Raw genomic sequence first — 13,133 nt, forward strand, 5'->3', positions numbered from 1 at the left:
GTAAAAGTGTCTTAAATACGTATTAAAGTTTAACTCCTTTCAAGCAGCTACTCGAAACACAGATAACTACCTCATGAGTGACACATAATAATAAGAGTCTGTGTTACACACATACAGTATAAAGAAATTTATTTAGAAGATTTAAAAATCCACTGCATTACAAAAATTTACTTCTGATATTTTTTCAAACTTTTGATTTTTATAGCAGATTCAGAAAAAAAGTCTTTGCCAAAATATTTTCAGTTGTGTGTGTGTGTGTGTGTGTGTGTGTGTGGTCAGTTTTAAACATCTACTCTCAATAATGTAAATATAAAGTTATTCTAAAGTGACGTCTGATGTGCCGAATCTCACCACGGCTCTTCACACAGATACAACTTTATAATAATACATTTAATACATTTAATAATACATCTGTTTATTTTTATTAAACTATATTCAGTGTTAATATTTACTCTTTAATTGTCACTGTGTTAAATTACTGAGCTGTTTGTGCAGCTGGATTGTGTGTTAGTGAGACAGATGACTGAGCAACAATGTGACAATGTGCAGGAATTTTACACAAAACACTACACACTTTATTCTGGATCACACAATCTCACAGTAGAGCCATAACACCAGTAGAGCCTAAACCCAGCGTACAGAGGCTGAGTGAATGTGGTGTGGACTCTGTGGAGGAGCTTCATCGTGTCAGAGACGCTGAAGAAGGACAGAGTTCCTGCACTGTGATCCACATACACTCCTATTCTGGAGGATGATGGAGCTCTGAGATCAGTCTCAATGTTGTTGTGATAGAAACAGAGAGAAGAAGAAGAACAACACCGCAGACTCCAGGACTGATTGTTGCATCCAAACCCACACTCATTAACACGTCCTTTCCTGCTGATGTATTTATATGTGACTGAAATGTACACACCCTCACCGCCCCACTCCACCTCCCAGTAACAGCGTCCACACACACTCTCCTTACACAACACCTGAGACCAGGAGTTAAATCTCTCTGGGTGATCAGAGTACTGCTGCTCTCTCAGACTGTATCTCACCGCTCTGTTCTTCTCAGACAGAATGAGGTTACGATGTGTCGTGTTGGGATCCAGAGTCAGATAACAGAAATCTAAAATAAAAGAGAAAAACAAACTGAACAATGTGAACATGTTGGGTTTAATTCACAGAATACTGTATATTCATGTGAAGAGTGAGACAGCTGTCTGTGTGCGCTGATATCTGAGGAAGAAATGTCTCAATGTTCATTCAGATTTTTAATTTAAAAATCCTATCATTTAAATCTTACTTTTTAGTATTTAGTATTTTCTAAACTGCTTTTGGAGGATTTAGTACTTGGTGAAATAAGACTCAATTATTGTTATTATTATAATTATTGTTATTATTAAGATGGCGACTGCTCCGACCACCTTTACTTTGTTTTTGTTTTTTAAGTTAGTTTTCAGCGTTTTAAATCGACAAAATTACCACCATTGAGTACATTAGGTATGATAAAGACACTCTTGTTTCTAGTGGTATACAATGTACTCACAATTCGAAGTTTTTAACTCCGGATCCGAGCTGGCCGAGTGAGATCCTGAGGGAGAACAAAGGGCGCGACGCAAAGCGGTGGCCTCAAGGGAAACGAGCCGGCATCAGGGGACATGACTGAACAGACTGGGACATGTTCCGAAACAGCTCCGATGATGACGGCAGCGTGTTTTTGGAAGCGGTTGTGGGATTTGGAAGCCGTGGGTGGATAAAACCATCCGCAACGCTCTGTGATCTCGCACCGCTGCCTACAACACGGGACTCGCTTTGGGGGACATGGAACCAAACAAGGCTGCGTCATACAGCGTCTGGAAGGCGGTGAAAAAGGCGAAGCAGCGCTACGGGAGAAAACTAGAGACACAACTCCAACAGTGGAACAATAACGGATTACAAAACACCAACATCCGGTATGACGAACGCGGACGCGACTCTGGCAGACGAGCTGAACACTTTCTATGCTTGCTTCGAGGCTGCAGCTAAAGACGCTAGCGATGCTAATGCTAGCGGCGCTAACGGTTGCAGACAGGAAGACACTGCCAGCACCAGAAACGCGGTCATCATCACCGAGCATGACGTGAGAAGAGCCTTCAAGAGAGTGAACACCAGGAAAGCAGCAGGACCAAATGGCATCTCAGGCCGTATTCTCTGAGCCTGCGCAGACCAGCTAGCACCTGTGTTCACAGAAATATTCAACATTTCTTTATCTCTGTCAGTGATCCCCACATGCTTCAAAGAGTGCATCATTTCCTGTTCCGAAGAAACCCCACCCTGCTTCTCTCAATGACTATCCCCCTGTAGCCCTCACCTCAGGCGTGATAAATTGCTTTGAACGCCTGGTCATAGACTTCATCATTTCTTCACTACCGGACACACTGGACCCACTACAGTTTGCTAACCGTCCAAATCGTTCCACAGACGATGCCATCGCTCATCTACTCCCCACATCACTTACTCATCTGGACACTCGGAAAGGGAATTATGTTAAAATGCTCTTCATCGACCACAGCTCTGCATTTAATACCATAATTCCCTCCATTCTCACCACCAAGCTGGAGCACCTGGGACTCAGCTCATCTATGTGTCAGTGGATCTCCAACTTCCTAACTGGCAGACCACAGGCAGTAAGGATGGGCGGACATGTCTCAGCCTTCATCACTCTCAGCACTGGAGCCCTGCTGTACTCTTTGTACACATATGACTGTGTGGCCACTACCAGCTCCACCACCATTATTAAGTTTGCTGACGACACCGTCATGGTGGGCCTGATCTCCGATAACAATGAGACGGCCTACCTGAAGGAGATTAGGAATCTAGAGGACTGGTGCCAGAGTTACAACCTCCTTCTAAACATCAGTAAGACAAAGGAGTTGATAGTGGACTTCAGCACTAAGCAGGAGAGGAACTACCAGACCCCCGTCATGAACGAGAGCCCAGTGGAGAGAGTGGACAGCTTCAAATACCTCGGTGTTCACATCACGCAGGACCTGTTATGGTCCTGTCACATCAACACCGTGGTGAAAAAGGCCAGACAGCGTCTCTACCACCTCAGACGCTTGAGAGACATTCGACTGCCCTCCAAGGTGCTCAGGAACTTTTACTTCTGCACCATAGAGAGCATCCTGATGGGAAACATCTCAATCTGGTTTGGGAACAGCACCATGCAGGACAGACGAGCTCTACAGAGGGTTGTGCGATCAGCTGAGCGCATCATCCGCACCGAGCTCCCTGACCTGCACTCAATCTACAGCAGGCGGTGCTGGACCAAGGCCAGAAAGATCGTAAAGGACTTCAGCCATCCCAACAATGGACTCTTCTCTCTGTTGAGGTCAGGAAAGCGATTCCGCTCCCTGAAGGCCAACACAGAGAGACTGAGGAGGAGCTTCTTCCCACAGGCGATACGGTCTTTCAATCACACCACCACACAGTACTGACCCACGCATATGGTTTTTACACACACACACTGGACATTCTGGACATTCATTTACACTAGTGGTTACTGCACAACTACACCTGGTGGTCATCTTATCACTTTGTCACAAGTCACTTTAAATAAATCACTTTTAAGCATATTTTGCGCTGCATTAGGCACTTTAAATATGTGGATTGCACAAACGTTGGACATTACCATTTATTCTAACTCCATTCCAAACAAAAATTACATGAATATATACCTACCCGTTCAGCTGCTCTTATTGCTCTATATTTCTTCATACATTCTTTAAATATTTTCTATATTGTGTATTTTTGTTGTACAGTTATTTTTTTTTTTTACTTTAGTTTTTATATTTTATTTTATCATTTCCTAGTTTTATTTACCCTTTATTTTAATTTTCATATTTAATTCCTTTACTATTCATAGTCTTCTATTTTAGGTCATGAGCAGTTGCCTAAGCATTTCACTGCATATCATACCGTGTATGACTGTGTATGTGACAAATAAAATTTGATTTTGAATTTATTATTATTATTATTATTATTATTAGTGTGTATTATTATATATTTAATGTATTTTTTTATGTGTATTATACATTTCAGAAAATCTTCTCTGTTCTCTCTCTCACTCACACACACAAACACAAATAAACTAATAATAATTACATTTATATTTTAAATCACACAACATTCTTGCAAATCATGTTTCTGTATTTTATATTTTATAAGCTGATTTTAAAGAAAACAGTACTCTATAGACCTAATAAACCTGTGTGTGTGTGTGTGTGTGTGTGTATACATTTCAGAAAATCTTCTCTGCTCTGTGGCTCTGGTAGTGAAAAGATCTGAACTGCTGCAGCTGTGGAGAGAAAAATGGAAATGAAGACAAAAAGCATCATCAGGTTGTAAAAGATGGAAACAGTTTAAAGTGATACAGTCAGTTTATTCATTTTAAATCAGTATTTTAGTTTAAACTGTCTGCAGGAAGGTCAGCAGGAGCATTGCTAAGAAATAAGACTTCACAGAGCGAGTAAAGACGTCCATCATTGTGTTTCTCCAGCAGGAACAGCTCCTCTTACCATGTAGAGGGATTTTGTTGAATTCCTCCTCACAGAATTCCTCGAGTCTCTTCTTCAGATCTGAGAGAGAATTCCTCACTCCATCAAATGAGAGATGTTGATGAACACTGATGCTAGATGTCTGAAATGATGGTCTGTCCAATAGAGGACACTGATACACTGGTCCAGAAGCTAAAGCCTACAGAAAGCAGATTAAATGTAAAACACACTTGTGACATCAGAGGACATTCACTGTTCCATTAACAGGAGGTGTTTTAGAGAGTGTGTGAGGAACAGCTGTGTGTGTAGATCAGACAGTGAGTGTTACCTGGAGGAACTGGATGTGATCGTGTGTGTGTGAAAGCTGCTCCAGCTCAGTGAGTCTCCTCTGAAGATCAGCAATCTCCTGCTCCAGTTGCTCCAGGAGTCGTTCAGCTCGACTCAGTTCAGTCTTCTCCTGAGCTCTGATCAGCTCCGTCACCTCCGAGCGCTTTTTCTCCATGGAGCTGATCAGCTCAGTAAAGATCCTCTCACTGTCCTCCACTGCTGTCTGTGCACTCAGCTGTTAGGACACACACACACACACACACACACACACACACACACAGGATTTAAAGCTCATCTATCATTCCCTCTCTTACTGCGACTCTAAATGACTCCATGTTGTCCATGTTGTGTGTGTTTCTAGGAGCAGCTCTGTCTCTGCTCACTGCTCACCTTTATAGTGTTCACAGCCTGTTTCAGCTCCTGCACCTTCTTCTGCTTCTCCTGGATTCTCTGCTGGGATTTCATCTGCTTCTCCTTTAACTCACTCTGAGGATAAAACAATGTAATGAATATTTTGTATACTGTATGTGTATATGTATATCATCAATCCACAACACAGCCTTGTTGTATGTCCACATATTTGACACATTTTCTGCATGTTTATAACTAACTAAAGAGTCAAGACATAAAGCCATGATCACTTAACCACAGTGGTTTGTATAAAAGACTACGATGACAAACATGATGAAAAATGAAAATGAAAAAACATTTATTTAACACTCAGTTTTGTTTAATGCTGTTGTGACTTCATAGTCCATGTGCAAAACACTGACTAATGAATTAGAAGTAGAAGTTAAAGGGGTTAAGAGACATGACTTTGTCTGTATAATGTGTATTCAAACACATTCAGTTTTACTCCAAGAAAAATTAAAATTATTTTCCTGAATGCGGCCATTAATGATGCATTTTAATTTCGATACCTGACTGAAACATAAAATGGACAAAAAGAGTGTAGTAGGAAGAAATGTGTTGACTTGCTGTTTTTTTTAACATATAGGGCTCAGGATTGTGCAGTATAGAGTGACATCATTTTTCTAGCACAAAATAAACAATATGATGAAATTAATCGTGCAGCGTTATGACTGAGCAATTTTTTTTTTTTAATATCAATATTGTTGTTTTTGGTTGTATCTACAATAAAAAACATAGATTTTAAACTTCTACATGTTTGCAGTAGTTTTGGGAAGTTTGAATCATTTTAGTGACTTGGTTCTTTAAATCTCTTTCATCGAAATGAACAAATCTGTTTTTGAGTCATTTCCTTCACATTTCATTCTTTTGATCAGAAGTAAATAAAAATTTTGCGTTTTCAATAAAAAGACCCCCAACACGTCTGCATACACAAATTTTGCCTATAGTTCCTATTATGAAAATATTTCAATGCAACTAAGGACATATTATAATAAACAGAATGATCAGCTCACCTCTTATTTCTTCCAATCTGAGTCGTTCGTTCTTTTGAATCTATTGCACCACATAGCGTCTATAGAAGTCACGTGACAAATGAACGAACGACTCAGGACCGAAAAGACTCAAAGGTAACAACTCATTTCTGTTTTCTGTATGATATACGGAGGTTTTGCGATGCTTTGCGCATGCGCGCCCAATAGAAACTAAACAAATTACTCTCTGAGATGACTCGTTCATCTGAGTCATGTTAAAGATTCATTCAAAAAAAATTAATTGTTCATGCACGACCCATCACTAGTTTGCAACATCATTCCCATAGTCCTGTAGAGGTAAAATTTACCATTTATGAAAGTAATGATAACTTTTCTTCTACCTGACATATCCAGAAACTCAAATGCACAGTTTGAAGTCTGAAGCCACCCTATTAACACACACTGGCAACGCTTCCATATAGGCTCATATATACTGTATATATTAACAATTTCTAGTTCTCACCTGTTTCTCAGCTCTTTCTGCTGAAACTGTTACAGCGTCATGGCCTTTATGTTTATCCAACATGCACAAGGAGCAAATATAGGTTTGATCAGTACGGCAGTAGATCTTCAGCACTTCATCATGTTCAGAGCAGATCTTCTCTTGTAGTTTTAATGAAGCTTCTGTTAATTTATGTGTCTTAAATGCAGGAGACTCATAGTGAGGAGTAATATGAGTTTCACAGTAAGAAGCCAGGCACGTCAGACAGGACTTGACGGCTTTGTGTTTTCTCCCAGTGCAGAAATCACACTCCACATCTCCAGGTCCAGCGTAACAGTGAGCAGGAGAAGGAGCTTGGACTTCAGTCTTCTTCTTCAGTTTCTCCACCACTTCAGCCAGCATGTTGTTTCTGCGTAGAACAGGCCTTGGAGTAAAAGTGTCTCTGCACTGAGGACAGCTGTAGACGCCCTTCTGATCCTCCTGATCCCAGCAGCCATTAATACACACCTTACAGAAACTGTGACCACAGGGAATGGTCACTGGATCCTTCAGGAGATCCAGACACACTGGACACATGAACTGATCCTGATCTACTGAAATACTGGACTCTGCCATTTTCCTGAAGTCACAGAGGGAGAGAGAGAACGAAAGAGAGAGAGAGAGAGAGAGAGAGAGAGTTTCGTTTTCTTTGACAATAACTTCCTGGTTCTGTGTGTTTAAGAGAGAGGGTGTGTGAGAGGAGGAGTTAAAATTGAGATATTGCTTATGAATGCTCCTGGTAACTGTTTCATCACACTTTAGTCCATGAATATGTGGAGATGTATATTTTTTTTCTTATCTACAAACAGATGAAGTAATTATTTGGCTTTGTTAATGATTATATTTTAAACCGTTTATTTATTTATTTATTTATTTACTTTTATAGTTTTCTATTTTTTACTACTTTTGCTCGCTCAAAGTGGATGCTTCACTGTGGTGTGTATGTGAAACACATAAAATAATCTAGAGAGCAAAAATTTCTGAAGAAATTTTTAGTGTGTCTATGCGACTGCCGTTCATTTATAGAATCAATAAATGCTTTGGTCAAATGTATTTAATTTAAAAAAAGGGAGAAAAAATACTTACAGTATAGTTTTGGAAACATTTAAATAGTAATTAATAACTGTATTGGTATTATGACTATATTTATTGTCTGTCACTGTTTAACTGTAGTGAAGCACTTTGAGCTCCATATTCTGTCTGAATAGAGTTATTCTAATGATTGTAGGTAAATAGACAGAGACAGATTGAGTCAGTAGTTTATCAGTACCAGTATCAGTGTGTTTAATGTGACGTATCACTCCAAGTTTACTGTACTTCACTTTACTTAAGAATTTAGGATCTTCACATTTAATTTAATAACATTAATAACTTTAATACACATTACAGCACATACTTACACTTACAGTCACGGTACATGGAGCTTAGCTTCACCGTCCTTATTTAAAGCTACACCCACTCACTCTGTTACACTACGTATAAATACAGAAATTGAAAGTTCATGCAGAGTAAAGAAAACTGATCTCTCTCTCTCTCTCTCTCTCTCTCTCAGGAAAATGGTGGAGGTGAGTATTTCAGTAGATCAGGACCAGTTCATCTGTCCAGTCTGTCTGGATCTCCTGTGGTCCAGCACAGTTACAGTTACACTATCCTATCACAATACAGTGGAGGTGAGTGAACCCGGAGTGAAACAATTCTTCCTGAATGTCCTGTATGACTGTAGTGTTTATCAGCATTAAACCTCACAAGGCTTTTACCCTCACAGCATTAACAGCAAACACAAACATGTCTGTAACTTTTTATTTATAATAAATACCTTATGTTTATAATAAAAGATGGACTATTGAATAACTGTTACATATTCTCCAAAACTGAACAAGGTTACAGGACTTTCTCCAGGTTACTGACACTACATTTCTGAACTGACAAAATTTGTAAAATATTCAAGTGGAACAAATGAAACTGAAGTTCACTTTACAGTGTAACTGTATTAGACTAACAATTCTCTCTGACATTCTGATTCTTAAACATCATTTAATTACATACACTTTATGGAAAGGAAATTAATAGGTAAAGAGTAAAGGAACCTGCACGGACCCTGATCCCCGCGATGACGTAGTGAACGAAGCCCCGCCCCATAAACACACCTTTGTGCTGTTCTAATAACCTGGTTGCAATGCTGTATAGTCCCAGCAGGTGGAGCAGTGACTGCTTTAGTCAGCTGCAGTTCTTGCCTTGTCAACATATTTCCCTGATTAAATCCAGTGTGTCATCTTGGAGATATATACAGTGTCAGTGTCTGAGTACCGTCACTAACTATGCTTTAATAGACCCACACCGGGCCACTGGAATTTACTGCATTGTCTACATACTTTTCATCATTTCATCAAGGATGTCCTCTCGCTCTGTCACTCTCATACACTTTCAACATAATAATAATATAAGAAATGTAATAATGTCAGCAGAAAATGTATTTTTATGTAGTAGTTAATAATGCTGCACCAGCATGTTTTACATAAATACATAATTCAGCTAAGTATGGCTAATGAGTCATGAGTAATTAAGAGTGTTTTTTTTTTCTTTAACATAGTGTGTTACTGTGTATAGAGACGTATATTAACACTATGTAAAGTCACACCTGAGGACAAAGAGACGCACATTCACACTTGTGGCTGTCTTTTGTCTTGTAAATGTTGTATTCTTCATGTACATTGATGGGGTGAAAAGAAGGTTTCAGCCAATAGTTCCCTCATCTTTCCATGTGGTGAAATGGTTAAAGCATCTACACTGAAGGCAGGTGATCCCCGGGTCGTGTCTTGAGAATGTCTTGGCAGTTTATTTTTATTCATGTAGTACACTGCATGGTACAGAAACTATTCAATTATATTATATCCCATACTGTAACACACACAGTTTATTGTGAGCTATTCGTGTCATAGAGGGGATCTCTCTCTCTCTCTCTCTCTCTCTCTCTCTCACACACACACACACACACAAACACGCAGGCAAACACACACACATGGAAGGAAAGAGCAAGAGGCTGCAGATTTCTCGTTTAAACTATTACAGCTTCCCAGATTTGTTTAGTAATAAACCACTATTTCCTAATAAAAGCAGAAAGTCAGAGTAGTGAATTAATGCACTTTTCCCCAAATGTTTCTCATTTTTATTGTAAAACATGATAAAGATTTTTTAAACACTTGTCGTTTATTTTTAAAGAAACATTCACAAAATAATTCTGTATCTCTTTTAACGCAGTATATCGCTGCTTACTTTATGTATACGGACATTAAGTATCATAAAATAGTTTGTCTTCCTCTTTCATTTAATTTCCTGTTGGTTTCACCTTTCCTGAGTTATTCTAAAGGGGAATTATGCCATATCATTTGGACATGGGCAGCACCCAGATAGCAAGGTGACATGATTCAATGTTGAAATTTCATCAGAATCATCATTTTGGTTAAGGCTGATTATTCAATCCTAAATATTGTTGAATCAATGTTGATAATTTATTGCTTTTCTGTGTTGAAAAGACAAACATTTAATCATTGTTGATTTTTGGTTTTGGAACCCATCCTCATTCAGCATTGTAAGGCAAATTAAATTAACCAAGTGCATTTCTATGAAATGTGTATGCATGTGTGTATGTGTTTAAAACAGCTTCTGTGACTGCAAGAGATTTGCCATGCTTAAAAAAAAAAAAAAATAAAAAAAATATATATATATATATATATATATACACTCAACAAAAATATAAACGCAACACATTTGTTTCTGCTCCGATTTTTCATGAGATGGACTTAAAGATCTAAAATTCATTCCAGATACACAATACTACCATTTCTCTCAAACATTGTTCACAAATCAGTCTAAATGTGTGATAGTGAGCACTTCTGCTTTGCTGAGATAATCCATCCCACCTCACAGGTGTGCCACATCAAGATGCTGATCTGACATCATGAGTAGTGCACAGGTGTACCTTATACTGCCCACAATAAAAGGCCACCCTGGAATGTGCAGTTTTGTCTCACAGAAAAATGCCACAGATGCCACAAGCATTGAGGGAGTGTGCAATTGGCATGCTGACAGCAGGAATGTCAACCAGATCTGTTGCTCGTGCATTAAATGTTCATTTCAGAGGGGTTTTAGAGAAAAATCGTGTCAGATTTTAGTGGTCATGGATTCAAGTGTAATGGGTATATTATTAATGCTGAACGCAACCATTACCAAAGCCACCAACTTTATGTGCCCTTTATTGTACGTGAGACTGTAGAACAGGTGCAAAAATGTCACACCTATTCTGATTTGTAATGCACATAAATATGTTTTTATTTGAATGAGTCTCCTTTTTATCTCCTACAGTGTCCTGGAGCTCCACAAGGTTTTGACGGACAGAACAAACAAGGAGAACAGAAACTCAGAGGATTGGCATAAGGTCAGAGACAGGGGAGTTTTAGAAAAAAAATTATTTGACGGTAAGTTTAGTGTATTTTTCTTGCTGTCTAGATTACTAACATGCTTAGCTCATCATCACTGTTAATCTTAGTTTTGCATTGTCATATCAATAATTGGTATTAAACAACGACTTTATATTATGCAGTCCTATTACTTATGAATGGGACAAAGTGCTATGCCCAATATGGCGAATAAACCCCGCTGTCACATCTGTGCCACCACAGTCCGGGGGAGTAAGATCCGGTTCCTCGGACTATTGAGCCGAGGCTTTGTCTCCCCCTAGTGTGTCTATGTTGGTATGTCTTCACTTAATCACAAATGATGTACACCTGTGTCTCTCCCCTGTGTCCTTATTTAAGCCAGCCGAACCCGTAGTGTCTTGTCCGTTCACTGTTATTCACATGTTTGTTTTGCACGTGTTGTCCCAACCTCACAGCTATCTCCTATCTCCTCCTCAGGATTAAACGGAGTCTGCAGGATCGGGGTAAGGCCTGTTGTGAACAGGCAGCAGGGCCAAGGTCACGGTCAAGTCACCAGCCAAGCGCAGCGCAAGACCCACGTCACATTGCTATTAGTTTACTGTCTCAGTTTTTGTGTTCGTGCCCGCCTGCAGACCCAGCCTGAGGAGGCTGTCTTTTGTTGGTTTGTGTTTATTTTTATTTTGTTTTGTTTCTATCATCCTTGTGTAAGAAGAGATCAACATAAGTGGGAAAACTTTACCCCAAACGATAAAATAAAAAGACTCACGTGTGTTTTCAACTTATACCTGCATTTTGCGTCCATTTCTTTGACCGGAGAACATGACACCCGCCTTCTAATTTAAACAGACATTCGTTGATTAATAAAGCCATCGCGTCACTGCAGCAGATGTTAGAGGCTCCGGTTCCTATAGAAACAAGCAGTGTTCGTTTGATATATGAACATAAGAAACAAGCTTTATGAAACTGTTGTTGTCAGATTTCATTGGTCTTTTCAAATATAAAATTTAATTGTAAGCTTACTGAACACTTTTAGAGAAGTTAATGTTTTCCCATTCAAAGAGATACTGTAGGAGCTGCACTTGCATGCTTGAGAGGCATTTCAAAAATGGTGGCCAAGTGAACTGACTTGTCTTAAGGGGACTTTAAAGGTGATCTAAGGCTGGGCAGTATGACGGTATATATTGTTACTGTTAAATATAATTTAATTTTGTCTATTCCACGAAATGTAAATAAGTGGGCATGGTTAACTCATAAGCAGCATGTGCAATAATGTCAGAATACATTGTCAGAATATAAGGTGCAACAGTCAACCGCGATAGCAGTGCAGAACACAGAAAGTTTAGAGGAGCACATTTGTCTAATATTTACTTTGCAAAAATGATGGTGAAAAAATGTTGGTACCATAGAGTTCTGGAACCTCTTATTCGAGATTTGTGTACTCTTGAGGAACTTGGATTCTTTGTCTCTCAGTTGGGTAAATTCCTCACAGAGGCTCTTTAGTTTGTAGTAGCAGATAACCTTAGAGTGCATGGGATAGCAGACTTTATTGCAAAAAAATTCTGTAAATTTTCTCATGTGAGGCCGGCTAAGCAGAGAAAGGCTGCATCTTGTGGTGTTAAAAATGTAGTATGTGTTCACAAAGTGTCTTCTGTGTTACCCCTGGTTATCCACCAGATATTTTGCATGATCTTTTAGAGGGAATCGTGCCAATTGAGCTTGCACAGTGCCTTGCAGTTTTTGTTCCTAAAAAATGTCTCTGTTGAACATCTCTACAAAATCATTGTTAAATTCCATTATACAGGAACAGATAAGAAAAACAAAGCAAATGTGCACTTTTCCAAAAGAAACACCACTGAGCGCAGTGGACATAAAAATTGAGCACAGATGACATAACTGCATAAATGCAAAATTACTGAGCATAAACAGA

General features: G+C 39.1%; 1 protein-coding gene across 1 annotated transcript; it reads right to left on the reverse strand.

Moving 5' to 3' along the window:
- Positions 1-266: 266 nt before the first annotated feature.
- LOC128515006 (tripartite motif-containing protein 16-like) lies at positions 267-7,361 on the reverse strand. The gene is made up of 6 exons (XM_053488981.1): positions 6,753-7,361; positions 5,238-5,333; positions 4,849-5,082; positions 4,542-4,719; positions 4,262-4,321; positions 267-1,111 (listed from the first exon to the last, which is right to left on the reverse strand). The coding sequence occupies exons 1-6, from the start codon at positions 7,344-7,346 to the stop codon at positions 576-578; spliced, it is 1,698 nt and encodes a 565-aa protein (XP_053344956.1). The 5' UTR covers positions 7,347-7,361; the 3' UTR covers positions 267-575.
- Between the last annotated feature and the right edge of the window lie 5,772 nt (positions 7,362-13,133).

The sequence above is a fragment of the Clarias gariepinus genome, chromosome 2 (genome assembly GCF_024256425.1).
Source record: "Clarias gariepinus isolate MV-2021 ecotype Netherlands chromosome 2, CGAR_prim_01v2, whole genome shotgun sequence".
NCBI classification, from domain to species: Eukaryota; Metazoa; Chordata; class Actinopteri; order Siluriformes; family Clariidae; genus Clarias; species Clarias gariepinus.

Excerpts from the sequence above, each read along its gene's own strand:
- LOC128515006 (XM_053488981.1), bottom strand. The coding sequence starts at position 7,346 with ATGGCAGAGTCCAGTATTTCAGTAGATCAGGATCAGTTCATGTGTCCA. Across the intron at positions 5,334-6,752 it reads CAGAAAGAGCTGAGAAACAG|AGTGAGTTAAAGGAGAAGCA; the intron begins GTGAGAACTAGA and ends TTTTATCCTCAG. Across the intron at positions 5,083-5,237 it reads AGGCTGTGAACACTATAAAG|CTGAGTGCACAGACAGCAGT; the intron begins GTGAGCAGTGAG and ends GTGTCCTAACAG.